This window comes from Microtus pennsylvanicus, chromosome 3 (assembly GCF_037038515.1).
Source record: "Microtus pennsylvanicus isolate mMicPen1 chromosome 3, mMicPen1.hap1, whole genome shotgun sequence".
Taxonomy (NCBI): Eukaryota; Metazoa; Chordata; class Mammalia; order Rodentia; family Cricetidae; genus Microtus; species Microtus pennsylvanicus.
In genome coordinates this window covers 19,473,894-19,489,442 of record NC_134581.1, presented here as the reverse complement: position 1 = coordinate 19,489,442, position 15,549 = coordinate 19,473,894, and the positions used below count along the sequence as shown (strand labels likewise).

The window sequence follows — 15,549 nt, the reverse complement described above, 5'->3', positions numbered from 1 at the left end:
GTAACTTGTATTCAGCATTTATCCCTATTACCATCTTCTTTATAAAATAGCACATACACTTGAAATTTCTAAAGAATGTATGATTGTTAAGTTGAATTAGAGAAAAACATACTATCATTCATACAATTAGACTGTGGTGATAGTTACACAACTCTGTGGGTCTATTAAAAGTTAATTAGCTGTACAACTTGAAACAGGTGGATTTTATGAGACGTAACCTTCAGGACTCAAAGCAGCTCTTGTTTTCTGGCTTTTAGTCTTCCAGAGAAGAGGTACGATAGTACTGTAGCCCCAAAGAGCCAGTCTGGACAGTACTTGCCATTGCTATTTTCACATTGTCTCTGACGTGCATGCGGTCAGCATCCTTCTCCGGAACTGGATCTGAGCTGTCCAGGTATGCCAACAAGCCTGGTGGCTAACAACAAAATAGAAAATCCATATTGAAAACAAAAGAAAATCGCTGTCAAAACCCAAACATGCTAACACTACAATTTGGTCACTGGGGCAACTTGTGTGGATGTCCTAGAGTGCATGCCTTTTCAGTTAGGGTGTGAATAACATCATAAATTCTGTCTGATAGACATAGAAAAAAAGCTTTTCTTTTCCTCTGTGGACTCACCAAAATGCGTTTCAACAAGTTTGTGGCGGTTGTATTATCAGCTGTCCAGAGTCCCACTAGATGTCTACTTAGCTGTCTGAAAAAAGCAGACGTTGAGAAGGGTTTCTGCTTTAGCTATGCTAGAACAGAAAGGAATTTTAAAGAACAACTTTCATAATTATAAGAAATATGGCTACAAAAAATAATTTAGATGTTAAAAACTGTCAAAATTTAATATGCAATGGGGAAGATTTTGAGACACTCTATCAAATATTAATATTTCAGAATTTCCTCTAAATTAAAGTGCTTCACTAACAGCTACACTAATTTGCTTTAGAGCACTACTTTCTTATTTTTTATTGCATTGGTTTATTGAGTGTGTGAGTGTGTGTGCGTGAGTGTGCATGTGAGTGCATGGGTCACCGAGTTCAGAGGACAATCTGTGGGAGTTGGTATTCATCTTTCATTGTCTGGGTCCAGGAGACTAGACTCAGTTTTGGAAGGCTTGGTGGACAGTGCCTTTTCCAAGTGAGCCATCTGACTGGCTTGAATTTTTATTTTATAAATATGCCATAGGTGCTTATGCATTTAAAGAAATAAAAAATTAAAATATGTGTACACACAGCAGTTAATTTGATTTGATACAGTTAATCTGTTATTACAAGTACTGACAAAAGATGCACGAGGAAGTTATGCTACATCTAAAGTCAAAACTGAAATTTCAGAATCAGGTATGCTCTGGGTAGTTGAGAGGGCCACCTATCAGAAGCCATAAAGTTAAAATGGTGCAACTCATGCAGCCTGGAGTAAACAAGGCAACTGATGTTTCTTTTCACTTAAGTGACTTGGTGGAAAAAAGATGGCTGGTCAAAGATTTGGAACAAGCCTAAAATAGGGTGGAAATATGGTTAAGATCTTTTCCTTTCTCTTTTCTTTCTTTATAAAGTAGATTACCTAATTGACCAAATTTTCTAAAAAATTAACCCTGAAAGCTTCCCATGTGGGGCTGTGTGATGCAAATAGTCTGAGGAAACAAAATGGCCTGGGCCTACACTGAAGATTCCTAAGTTTCTAGAATGCCTTCTCTAAGCTCCCCTCCCAGGACTGTGAGTCAAGACTTCTGACATGACAACAGAAAAAGAACCAGACCCCACCCTCCGCCAATTCTATCCCAAATTATCCATGAACAGAGACAATAATCATTCCATCCTTCATGGAACTGGGAGGATCAAAAGAAAGTGGAATGCTGGCATGATCCTAACTCTCTTTGTTCATACAATGTAGAAACATGACCTTAGCAGAAAGTTAGTTTATGGGAATTAGACAACTTACCTGTTTGTAAGCATGCGTTGATCTGAACTGATTGTAAACATCGCAGTGTGCAAGTGTCGGGGTAAGGCGCCCTCGCTTAGGGCAAGCTCCTGCATCTTAGTAGCAATCTCTTTGTCACCTTCCTTTGGAAAAAGGGAAAGATGGTCCCTAAAAAGCTATCTAGAATAAACTCTGCCAGCTTCATAAAACCAGTCCTGCAGCTTGACACAAAGAATCAGGTAGTATACAATAAAATAAAAGTAACTTCTAGTTACCGCCCCCCCCCAAAACACCAGGGACTGCAGTTAATGTTGTGCCTTTGGAATGAAGCCTAATTTCCAGCTAAATTTACCTTATGAATTATGCTTTGCTGGATTTAATATTAAAAGTAGAATAATTTCTTGAGTGTTTATCAGCTAATCACAGGGAAAGGTGGCATAGGGAGAATAGCAATTCCTATATTAGACATATACAAGTCAGACTTTTGTTATTAAAGGACAGTGTGATGTGGGCAACTCTTTATTCCAATCCTACTTCACGTACACAGACTTATTTTGGCAATAGCAACACACCAGAACTACTGAAAATACTGAAATATAACAGTATATAAATACTGAATATAAATACTAAAGATAATCCAAGCATTTTGACTCCAAAAGGCAATGTGATACATAAGATGCTCTGCTCTATGAAGCAGCCAAGATGCCTGTGTGAATGAGAAAGTACAAGCACACAACACACAAGATGAATGCAAGCCTGGAACATAGCACCATGTGTGTGCACATCATTATGTTCTGTCCTGTCTGAAAGACATAGCTCTGGTGACTTAGACCTTGCTATGTAGACCAGATTGACCTCCAACTCAGAGATCCACATGTTTCTGTCTCCAGAGTGCTGGGATTAAAGGTGTGTGCCACATACCTGGACCACATGCATCACTTTGAATAGTATGCAATCTGAGGGTAAACTCACCAAAATGCTTATGAATTTCTCAGTGATTAAAAATAGGTTATTTTTATTTGTCACTTGTGTTTCTTTTTACTGAATATCAGAACATTTCCTTCAAGGTTTACATACATTTGCACTACTTGCCAAGATTGTGTACAAATTATATCTTTCATAGACATGAGGTCTAATCACTGGCTATAAATTGAATGTGATATCTGTCTGGGAAGCCCAAGGTCAGTGCCTTGTTTATAAAGGATGAATGCTTCTATTATAGGAATGGCAAACGCTGGAATAACAGTGTCAAGAGAAGACTGACATCAGGGTCCTAACTGTGCCTGGATGCCATGAGCTCTGCAAAAGTGAAGGATGTGGTAGCCATTTTTAGAACCTATTAGCTAGAGCGAGAAATTTAGAATTCAGCGATGTATATATACACTAAACGTGCATGACAGAAACAAAGCAAACTTTGATGTTCTAACCAGTTTGACATCTACATCCTTTTAAAAAAAAGTTTTCTTTGCATGCAAATACTTAAGGGCAAACTAATTCTTTGCTTTTCATCAAGTTGTTTTTATGCACCACAATAGTCAAGCTTTGTGATGAACAGAATCTCACATTTCATCTGAACTGCTAGCATGACATAATAAGGATACAAGAATTCAAAAGCCACTTAAACCAATGGCACCAAAAACATCACAGAATGCAGCTGCTATTTGGTAACTATGATTTTACCTTTCAATTTTTTAAAAAGATTTTATTTTATTTTTGCCTGTTCTTATCTGTGCACCAAATGCATGCATTGCTCACAGAAGCCAGAAGAGGGCAACAGATTCCAAAGAACTGAAATGAAAGACTGCTGGGAGCCACTTCAGTGGTGAGAATTGAACCAGACTCCTCTGTAAGAGCAATCAGTGCTCTTAATCACCCAGCCATCTGTTCAGCCCATGACTTTATCTTTTAACAACAGGAGGCTAAAGCACTGACCCTGCAGAAGCAGTATCTCATGGCTACCATGAGTCCTGATGCCTACAGCTTAGCGACCACAGCAGGGACTTCTGCTATCACTCACAATGGCATCCTTTTCCCATTAACTTTTCCACAGCAGATCCCGGCACAGCCTCCATATCTCAAATTCAATGCACCCACCATCAAGGGAAATGGAAGAAAGCTGACTTTATGACACAGCAAATAAGCAAGGTGTGAGTACAATATCTGGAGATGACAGTATAAATATATTTTCAGCATGAGCTCTATGCTCAAATTCTGAATAAAGATCTAAAACTGTCTTTCTTATCCAGAGAACTGAAAGTTTCCCAAAGACTGAATGGCAATGTTGTCAAAGTCAGTTAAAAGAATCAATCAAAATTCCAGGAACTTTAAGACTTCAAAATTATTCTCTCACCTCTATTATTGCCTTCATAACCAATCCAGCTCCCTTTACAATTGCCATGGAAGGATGCTTTAAAAATGAAAGGGAAAACATCAGTGAATAAGAGAATTTCATTCTGACACATTTAGCTGTCAGGCCTAAGGAGCACACACAATTTGTGCAAGTAAAAGCAACAAACTAGGAAAACCAATCAGGAAAAGATACATCTCTAAGTCAGATCAGAGTCAAATTTTAAACAAGCTGGTCTACGTAGGTGGAAAACAGGCAACACTTACATGAATAAAAATATATACAATCATTACCTGAATTTGAATGATTTGAAGCAACACTAATAATACTAAAATCTCATATATGTAAATGTGGTTAAAACTCATTTGATTATTTGGACATTTGTAAAAAAAGGGAACTTTAGTCCTTCCCCACAAAGTAAGCTTTTCACTTGGAGAAGTACAAAGTACACACAACAGCAGTCAATAGCATGTGGAAAGCTCTACATGAAACACCAAAAAACCTGCAATTAAAAATCTCTGACATGTGATGTCCACGGCTACACTGTACAATGGAAGTGTACACACTATTGAACTCTGATCCAGCTGTGGGTAGAACTCAGCAGCAGAGTGCTTGCCTTGGTACACAGCCAAGGCCCTGAATTACTGATCCTGCACTGGAAAGGGTGGGGAAGCAAAAATTCTTCATGTAAAAATTCAGTCAGTGCAGTCATTAGACAGGCTCACCTGGAAGAGCTTAAAGAGGGTTCTTCCATTGGAGGCTACCATCTCTAAGAGCATATCAAACTGCTGCCCTTCGGTTGTCTCACTATATGGAGCACAGAGGGCAAAGGTAAGGAAGTCCAAGAGTGAACTAATTACTAGGGCACCAGTCCCATGATCCTGAAAGAAAGCAGTACATTGCTTAGAACAGACACAGTGAGCTCCAGTTCCAACACAGCAATGACAAGTTCATGTCTCTTAATTCTGGTGTCAGACATGAATAATGACCTGAATTTTTCAACAGATTCAAATTTATGATGTTTAAGTACTTATTTATTAGCCAATAAAGCAAATCCATTGCTTATTATCCTCAAAAGAAACAATTAAAATTCAGTCAAAGCTCAAGACAATGTTCCAAATTTCTCAAAATGCATTCTACCTAAAGTTAATCTGTAACTGAGTGGAGCAAAGAAAGAAAGCAATTACAGGCCTGAAAACTGGCTCAGCAGTTAACTTTTTGTTGTTGTTGTTTTGCTTTTCAAAAGAGGGCTTCTCTGTGTAGCCCTGGCTGTCATAGAACTCACTCTGTTACCAGGCTGGCCTCGAACTCTGAGAGCTGTCTGTCTCTACCTCTTGTGTCCTGGAATTAAAGGCATGCAGTTAACAGAGCAGTTAATGTTTGTTGTGCTTGCAGGCAACCTGGGTTCAGACCCCAGCACTCACATGACAGCTAAGCTCACAACTAAATTTAACTCTAGTCTCAGGGGATCTGATGACCTCGTCTGACCTCCATGGGCACTGTACCCATGTGGCACAGACATACAAGCAGGCAAGATACCCACATACATTAAATTTTTTTAAATGCAATCTAAAAATACTTTTAAAATTGTGGGAATGTGTTTGTATTCACAGAATTTCTGTCCTCTAAGATATCCAGTGCCTGAGAGACTAGTTGTCAGTTAAGGAAGACTTATTTTTAGAACAATTTATTTCATGACATTTTCTAAAGAAGAAAAAAAATCTGAAATATCATTATAAAAGTCTGAAGGCATTTACTGGTACCCTTCTCCATTTGATGTATTAGCTAATAATAAAAATTAGCGATCTCTAGTTGCTATATTAGCTAATAAAATGCACAAATATTTTGTCACTGGTAGCAAAGATGAAACATGCCTATTTGAGGGATGAGCTTTGTGACAAAACAAGTCCACACTGTACTTCTAGGAAATCTCTGTATCACATTTCCCATGAAGGAAAGGGTAGTTACAACTCACCACGTGGGAATTAAATTTCTCCAGTAAGTTTTCCAGAAACTTCTTTGAAGAGAGAAGAGAAGCTTTGTTTAGCTGCTCCTGTCTTAAGTCATAGTCATCATGCATGGGCTATTGATTAAAAAGAGTGAAATTCAGAAGCAGTATTCTGTGCTGGCATCACAAAAAAGGTATTTACGGAGAACGTTCACATCACGTGGAAGCAATTAAAACCCATAGCCTTTAAATCACACAGCAGAAAGGAAACTCGTGACGAGAAGCAGGCAGAACTGTCAGTTTCTCCAGTGTCTGCTTAGACCTGGTGACTCCCCGACAAAGAACCCAACATGTTCTTACTATATATTCAATGCACAAGCAATGCCTTTTTCAGTCACAGGCCTTTCTCACCAAAGGAAAACAATTCCCCACACCAAGAATCTTATAACTTAAATTTGAAATGATGAAACTTGGAATTTGAAAGCAAGTGCTAAAATTAGTGAAGTAGCAAATACAGAGATTGCTGAGCAGTTAAGAGAGCTCACTGGCTGCTCTTCCAGGGGTCCTTAGTCCAGTTCACAGCAACCACATGAGGGCTCACAACCACCTGCAATGAGATCTGGTGCCCTCCTGAGGAAGAGACCTGGTCAGTTTTCTCATCAGTTTAGAGGATGAAACCCAATGCGGACAAGTTCAACAGAACCGTCAATACACGGGCTACCCATGCATGCTTCAGCATTGCCAGGGCATGCATTTCATTTTTTTCAGCTGTCCTTTGACTGCATGCCTGCATGGTGGTCAGAAGCAGAGTTCGGGCCCTGACCTAATAGGAGGCTTAGGCAAGGTAAGGATGACTCAGCTGTGAAACACAACTACCAGAATTAACCACTGTCAGCCATACACACAGCCAATTCCAACACCAATGAGAACTCGGCCTGTTTCACCTACTTTTGTTTTATGTTCTAGTTTAACTCTTAAACAGGACTATATGGAATAGTTAAGATAATAAACTTTAATCCACTTCAGGGAATAAATACAGGTGTTATACAGTGATTATGTATGTTTGTCCTCTATCACTGATTGCCTATAAAGCTTTGCATATAGAAAAAGCCCAGATACTGCACAAAATACTGAGATACATCAGAAACTTGGCCACACACAACAGCTGTCACTCTCTCCACACAGTGTGCCATAAAAAGCAAGATTGTTACCACTGGATTTTCATGTGTTGCTTCTTCAGCCACTGTCATTACTCCAGCTTAACATCTCATTCTTTACATGACAATCAGGTCTACCAGTCTCTAACTTTTATCTCTGCTCTATGTTCCACCAGAGTGGGTTTTCTGAAAGCCAAACCTAGTCTTGTGACTGCTCCCTTGTTGAAAAAAACCTTTCAGGTGATCCTTACATAAAGGATAAATCCCGTTCTTTGTTCTGACAGAGAAGGCTTTTCAACAACCGTCTCTGCATACACCTCTAGCTTCGGGTCCAAATTACCCACCTTTGCCCATTCCACACACATTCCAATCATTAACTGTAGTGTTTGTGGCTTCTCACACATGCCTTTGGACAAGCCATCTTCTATGCCAGGCAAGGCCTACTAGCCAGAACTGAAAGACCCTATTCCAGTTTTAAGATTAAGGTCAAATATGGGATCTAAGAAACACTGAGAATCCTTCTCCTTACCACCACTAAAGACTGCTAAGGGCTGCCCCTCAGTGGTGCCACGGCCTCTGCTTCACACTGCACATGAGTCTGCCAGACTAGGCTGCTAACAATTTGGACAGGAACTATTTCCCAACAGTTTTATATCTAGCACATAAAACACCACTTAGTACATATAATATGCTAATAAATGTTAACTAATAAACAAATGGCCATGAGAACAATTTAGGAAATGCACAACTGGATTGGTAAAGAAAACCTGGATTTATGGAAACAGGACCCTCCAGCCACTTGGGAAGAAAACTTACACACATGAGGGCACAGAGCATATCGACAGCTGCGTGGACAACACCATTGTGGCTTCTCTTGAGTGCTTTCACTACCTTCACTCCTAGGCGTTCCCGAAACCTTTCAGAATAAACACCAAGTAGAAAATCAGAACTTTTTTTTTATTAAAATTACAAGTCATCTTAAGTTTTCACAGTGGCAGAGCATCAGTTGTATTTTCTGAACCCCACCTCTGGGATACACTTTCCTAAGCCTCGCTATTTGCTTTAACAGGACACTTTTTTAGTATTAAGGAAAAGGCAAATAATTACTCAAATTCATTAACATACAAGTCAGTGATAATATGGGGCCAAAATCCCATATCAGCTCCACCTACCTTCCCTTTTCATTGCTCATGGATAAAAACCACCAAATCACCGTATGTAAGTTATTACATCTAGTTTACATAAAGAAATACTCTTGGATCGGTAGAATCAACATAGTAAAAATGGTAATCTTACCAAAAGCAATCTACAGATTCAATGCAATCCCCATCAAAATCCCAGCACAATTCTTTACAGACCTTGAAAGAACAATACTCAACTTCAATTGGAAAAATAAAAAATCCAGGATAGCCAAAATAATCCTGTACAACTTTTGGAGGCATCATCATCCCTGACAAGCTCTACTACAGAGCTTAATAATGAAAACAGCTTGGCAATGTCACAAAAACAGGAGGACAAATGGAATCAAATTGAAGCTCCTGACATTAATCCATGCACTTATGAACACCTGATCTTTGACAAAGAAGCTAAAATTATACAATAAAAAAAAGCATCTTCAACAAATGGTGCTGGCATAACTGGATGTTCCATGTAGAAGAATACAAATACCCATATCTATTACCATGCACAAAACTCAATTCCAAATGAATCAAAGACCTCAACATAAACCCAGTCACACTAAACCTCACAGAAGAGAAAGTGGAAAATAGCCTTGAACGCTTTCACACAAGAGATTATATATAATCTTCCTGAATATAATACCACAGACACCGAGATCAACAATAAATGGGAACTTCTGAAACTGAGAAGCTTCTATAAGGCAAAGGACACGGTCAACAAGACAAAACGGCAACCTACAGAATGAGAAAAAAAATATTCACCAAGCCCACATTGGACAGAGAACTGATCTCCAAAATATGCAAACAACTCAAGAAACTAGATATCAAAATATCAATATCAAACAGAATTCTCAAAAAAGGATCTCAAATGGCCAAAAGGCACTTAAGGAAATGCTCAACACCCTTAGTCATTAGGGAAATGCAAATCAAATGACTCTGAGATATCATCTTACATGAGTCAGAAAGTCCAAGATTAAAAACACAGATGATAGCTTATGCTGGAAAGGATGCAGAGTAAGGGGAACACTCCTCCACTGCTGGTGGGAGTGCAAACTTGTACAGCCACTTTGGAAATCAGTACGGTGGTATCTCAGAAAATTGGGAATCAATCTGCCTCAAGACCCAGCAATATCACTCTTGGGCATATACCCAAAGGATGCAGACCCATACCACAAGGACATCTGCTCAACTATGTTAATAGCAGCATTATTCGTAATAGTCAGAACCTGGAAACAAACTAAGATGCCCCTCAACTGAAGAATGAATAAAGAAAATGTGGTATATTTACACAATCAAATACTACTCAGTGGTAATAAACAACGACATCTTGAAATTTGTGGGCAAATGGATGGAACTAGAAAAAAAAATACTGAGTGAGGTAACCCAGACACAGAAAAACAAACATGGTATGTACTCTCATAAGTGGGTATTAGACATAAAGCAAAGATTAACCAGCCTATAGTCCACAACCCCAGAGAAGACAAGAAACAAGGAGAACCCTAAGAGAGACACACAGATTCTGCTGGGAAGGGGAAGTAGACAACATCTCTTTAGTAATGTGTCATTGTAGAGGGACAGGGGAGGGTGGTAGGGAGTGGGGAGGGAGAAGGGGAGCGGGGAGGAGTACATGAGGGATCGAGAAAATCAAGTTGGGTGAAGAACAGAGAGGGAGAGCAAGGAAAGAGATACCTTGAAAGAGGGAGCTATTATGGGGGGAAACCAGGCACTAGGAAAATTCCCAGGAATCCACAAGGATGACTCCAGGTAAGAATTTAAGTAATAGTGGAGAGGGCACCTAAACTGCCCTTCCCCTGTAATCAGATTGGTGACTACCTTAATTGTTATCATAGAACCTTCATCCAGTATCTGATGAAAGCAGATGTAGAGATCCACGGCTAAGCACTGGGCCAAACTCCTGGAGTCCAGCCATAGACAGGGAGGAGCAATATTACAAGCAAAGGGGACAAGACCATGATAGGAAAACCACAGAAACAGCTGACCTGAGCTAGTGGGACTGACAACTGGGGAACCTGCATAAGACCAAACTAGGTCCTCTGAAGATGAGTGATTGTGTGGTTTGGGCAGTTTGTGGGGCCACTAGCAGAGGAACCAGTATTTATTCCTAGTGCACGAACTGGATCTCTGGAGACCATTCCCTATGGAGAGATACTTTGTCCAGCCTAAATATAGGGAGGAGGGCCCTAGTCCTGCCTCAGGTGACGTGACAGACTTTGTTGACTCCTCATGGGAGGCCTCACCCTCTCTGAGGAGTGGATGGGAGGAGGTGGGATGGGAAGAAGATGAGGTGAGCAGGAGGACTAGAGGGAGAGGGAATTAATATGTAAAATAAGATTGTTTTAAAAAGAAAAGGAAAAAAAGAAATAAATTACTAAGTATTTTCTATCTTAAGATGCTCAAAATAAGTTAGGTCTAGAACATAACATGAATTATTTTTTATAGTCATAGAGACCAAATCCAGGCCCTGGCATTGAAGTAGCAAGCCCTCTCCCACTCTGGCTAACTTACTTTGGAAGCTGAGTGAAGGCCAGAAAACCAGCTTTGGAGGCTACAAGCCTCCTCACAGCTTGGAACTGGCTCTCAAGTTCTGCATTTGAAGCAACAACATCTCCTTCTTGGGACAACAATGCCGTTATGGCATTATTGATTAGCTTTTCCTTGTTTTCTGAGAAGAGACCCTAAGTAAAGAAAGAGTAAGTAATTGGGTAGAGTTTCCATAACCAAAGTCAATTACAATGAGCAAGAGTACAACACAATGTATCTTACATCCTGCGTTACTGCATGCAGAACTCCGCTGTAGGAAATGTTAGCGTTGAACCTGAATACAGCATCAGCAAAGTTGCCATCTATAAAGAGATGAAAAAGTTCAAGAGATTTAAAGCTTTGAATTCCTAGTTTTTAAACTATTGTCATGTTGGTGGGTGGAAATGTAATTGCATTAAACAAGTACTTACTAGGAGGTGTGGCTAGAAATCTGAGGTGAAGACTCTCAACTTCCTCGTCTATAGGCATGCTGAGTAACCCCCATCGCTGACCTTTGTGGGTTGGTGTCATCTTAACACAAACATCTCTGTTACCAGAGGCTCTTACTCCATCCAGCAAACTTGCTAACAAGGAATCTCTAAGCAAAGTTAAAAAGTAAAAAGCTTTAGGTTTGATACTTAAGGGGACTCTGGGTCCAGAATACAGCACAGGCTTTTCTTCAGGTAACATGCTAGGGGATGTACTAGGGTTCAGTGGGCAGCAAGAACAGCAGAGTTCCAGCACAGACTGCATAGTCATAGCAGTCCTTCAGCATACTGCTACTCTATGACCTGGTATTAGGTAGACAGCACTCTGGTTTGCATGTTTCTCAGTTTTTGGTGTCTAAAGATTATCTATCTTTACCATCTTTCCTTGGGTCTGACATACAAATCACAAAATTCACTCCACAAAAATCTTTCATAATTTTGTATAAATTAAAATAGTTGGAGAATCATCATGATCCAGTTTTTATTCATTTTGACTACCACAAAAAGTTTCTTAGTGTCTATTTGTACAGACCTGATCACAGATGGGCTGCACCTACCTCCAATTTCTAAAGAACAGTCAACAAAGCAGAACCACACAACATGTAGTCTCACGAGTCTTGCTTATATTGTTCATCACCTGTTTTCAGGATTCATCCTAGTTGCTCATGGACAGTGTCTACACTGCTTAAGAGTCATCATCCACTGTGTGGATACACGACACTCTGGGTACTGACTCAGTTCATGATACAAGCAGTTTTTAGTTTTTGGCAATTCTAAAACGTTACCACGAATATAAGTGCTTCTTGGCTGTGTGTGACAGAATCACTGACAAGACAAGCCTTATCAGGATTAGGTTAGCTTTTGGATACGCACATCAACACTGATCAGGATAACTGAGGTCATTTAAAATATGCAGCAGGGTGGGAGGAGAAGGGAGGTCAGAAGGAGAAAAGGGGAGGGAGGAGGAGAACTTGAGGGAATGGGATAGTCGAGATGAAGAAAAGACAGAGATGAAAGCAAGGAAAGAGTTATTTTGATTGAGGGAGACATTGTAGGGCTAGCAAGAAACCTGGCACTAGAGAAATTCCCAGGAACCCACAAGGATAACCCCCAAGACCCTAAGCAATAGAAGAGAGGATGTCTGAACAGGCTTTGCCCTGTAGTCAGATTGATGAATATCTTACATGTCACCATAGAACCTTCATCCAGCAACTGATGGAACAAAGGCAGAAACCCGCAGAGGAGCACTGGGCTGAGCTCCCAAGTCCAGTAGAAGAGTGGGAAGAATGAGAATATGAGCAAAGAGGTCAAGACCATGATGAAACAGTTTACCTGAGCTAATGGGAGATCACTAGCTCCAGCTGGACAGGGAAGGAACCAGTATGGGACCAAACTGAATCCTCTGAATGTGGGTGACAGATGCATGGCTGGGGCAGACTGCGGGGCCACTGGCAGTGGCACCAAAATTTATCCCTATTGCTTGTACTGGCTTTTTAAGAACCTATTCTCTTTGGATTGATACCTTGCTCAGCCTAGATATAGTAGGGAGGGCCTTGAACCTTCCCCAAAGCAATGTGCCTTACCGTCACTGAGAAGTGGACGGCAGGTAGGGTGGAGGGAAAGGTAAAGGGAGGAGAGGAGTGAATGGAAACTGGGACTGGTATGTAAAATGAAAAAAGATATTTTGCTTTCTCTTTTAAAAAACATTTTAATTTTACTTGTATGAATAACTTCAAAATACTTTTTATTAGTAACTGGCTCTAATTTTAATAAAGATTTATTGAAATGAAAAAATAAAACATGCAGCAATATTATCTCCCAAATTAGATAATTTCTAAGTTCTAAACTATAACCTTTGTTTTTTATCCCTCGCTGATCAATTCCTTTGCCCTGCGCATACTATGATCTCGAAATGATGAAAAGAAAAGTAGATACGCATGCACACACAAACCCTACCTTTCTGTTGACGAGTATTTCCGAACCTGCCCTTTTATAAACTCAATGGTAAAAAGTTGCGGGTTTTCCGAGTCACAAACCAATGCAAACACCTAAGAAAAAAAAAAAAAACCAAACAAAAAGTTTACCAAAATCCCTAAACATTTAGCTCTATAGTATTTCATTGTAAAAACTAGGTATCTTATAAAGTCAATTTTAAAAAATGTAACCTGCTTTAATGTCAGAATTTAAAAATTATTTTAAAAATTTTATTCACATTTTATATGCAACTATGGAAATAAACGTTCCATTCTTTGTAGATCTGGAAGGTAATGTTTATGATCTCCATTGCCCTAAAACTAATAAATATGAAGGTTAATAATTAAATACAGATTATGCTTGTTTCCCATTCACTTTTGTTGTTGTTGATTTTTGAGCTCATATAGACTAGGCTAACCATGAACTTGCTATGTAGCTGAAACTGGCCTTGAACTCCTGAGCCATCACACCAGCCTGTTTCTCATTTCTTAGGAATGAACACGTATATTAAAACAGAAGTTTAGCCAACTTTATCAGTAGGAAGCTGGCCCATTTAAGTGAAAAAAGCTTGCTTACTTCTCCCAAGGGCTTCAAGGTTGCAATATTATAGGTTGCTGGATCTCGTTCTACTAAACATGTTTCTGTGACTGCTAGAACTCTCTTCACAGGTTCCTTCAAACAGTAAAATGGAAATATATTTAAAAGTTATTAAAGAAAGCTGTCAAAACTCCAGAACACATTTTTATGTTCAACATACAGATCTTACCGAATGTCTAGGAGATATTTTTTGGACCACAAATTCTGCCAAAGATGTGATAGACTCATCAGTACTGTATTTTCCAAAGCGAAGATTCAAATATTGCTCAAATTCTAAAGGTTCTTTCCTGATCCGCAGTGAGATCCCTATGTAGTTGCCAGCATGTTCTATTGCACTTTTAATAATCTCTTCTCTTTGTTCTGATGCAAATAAATGCTGTACAGATATTGAAATTTCTAAGTCAGGATTCAAAAAACTAAAACGGTACCATATTTACTCAACACACATGAAAAATATTAATGTAACAATTCTAAGAAAAAAAGCAACAGAACTTATTGGGGTAAGTAAGTTAAGAACAAACACAAATTAAAACACATAGTCTCAATAGGAAGCCTTAAACCAACTCAGCCAACAGAAATTACACCATAGCTTCTCAGAGTCTGGTTATCACCACTGGTACCAAACAGCATGCTAGTTTCCCAGGAAGAGCCCAAGCCTATGGAAGTTGGTGGGGACTGTGAAGTAAGAGTCCCTGTTTCAATCAAGGCAGCTCTGAGTTGAACTGTTTTAGATGATAATTTTCTTGCAAAATTATGTTAAATATTTTAATGTTTGTCATTATTGGGCATTGTTGCTACAAACCAACTGTCAAGGCAATAAAAGGAATGTCCCAACAGTTTCACCTTATTGCTCCACAATATGGCCTAGCTGAGTAATTGTGACAGTTAGTTTGTTACATGACAGTATTAGGCACATTTCCTGTCAAGAAGTCAATCATAGCAAATGTCTGTACTCTAGGGAAGAGGCAGCCTTTGGGCAGGAGACTTTGTTACTTTAAAATGAGGGGAAACATTCTTTTTCCTTTGGACTTTCATTTTTTTTAATACTCAGATATAACAAAATATCTACCCTGTTACTAGATTAGTGAAACCAGGATTGTATCTATCGAACAAAGAGCCTGACACAGAAAAGGGCTGACAGCACACTGCATGTTATAAATCATGTTATTTGCATGTCCATTATTCTGCTTGCTTTCCTTTTAATACCATCTATCCTCTTATGTATCTCAGTGATCTGGTACTGCCTTTGCTCTGCTACCTTGGGGATGGTATTTTATCCAATGAACACTAAATTTTGGGACAGTGTTCCCTGGCCACAAGGCAGCTACAGGAACTAGGAAATGTGCAGTTAGGCCTATCCAATTTAGACACTAGTGCTTACATATGAGGTCAAAGGCTTAAGTTTTATTA

At 39.3% G+C, this 15,549-nt stretch overlaps 1 protein-coding gene across 2 annotated transcripts in view; it reads right to left on the bottom strand.

Moving 5' to 3' along the window:
• The window catches only part of Dnajc13 (DnaJ heat shock protein family (Hsp40) member C13), a 116,104-nt gene that overhangs the window by 64,368 nt on the left and 36,187 nt on the right, over nt 1–15,549 (bottom strand). For both annotated transcript variants that reach the window (XR_012909962.1, XM_075964807.1), the window contains exons 7-19: nt 14,309–14,515; nt 14,119–14,214; nt 13,525–13,616; nt 11,512–11,678; nt 11,324–11,403; nt 11,066–11,235; nt 8,178–8,277; nt 6,232–6,339; nt 4,982–5,137; nt 4,260–4,316; nt 1,931–2,052; nt 620–695; nt 320–415 (exon numbers count right to left, since the gene is read on the bottom strand). Coding sequence is in view for 1 of the 2 variants with exons in the window: in XM_075964807.1 (XP_075820922.1) it covers nt 320–415; nt 620–695; nt 1,931–2,052; nt 4,260–4,316; nt 4,982–5,137; nt 6,232–6,339; nt 8,178–8,277; nt 11,066–11,235; nt 11,324–11,403; nt 11,512–11,678; nt 13,525–13,616; nt 14,119–14,214; nt 14,309–14,515 (1,527 nt within the window). In the remaining variant the exon portion in view is untranslated. The remainder of the gene's footprint in view (nt 1–319; nt 416–619; nt 696–1,930; nt 2,053–4,259; nt 4,317–4,981; nt 5,138–6,231; nt 6,340–8,177; nt 8,278–11,065; nt 11,236–11,323; nt 11,404–11,511; nt 11,679–13,524; nt 13,617–14,118; nt 14,215–14,308; nt 14,516–15,549) is intronic.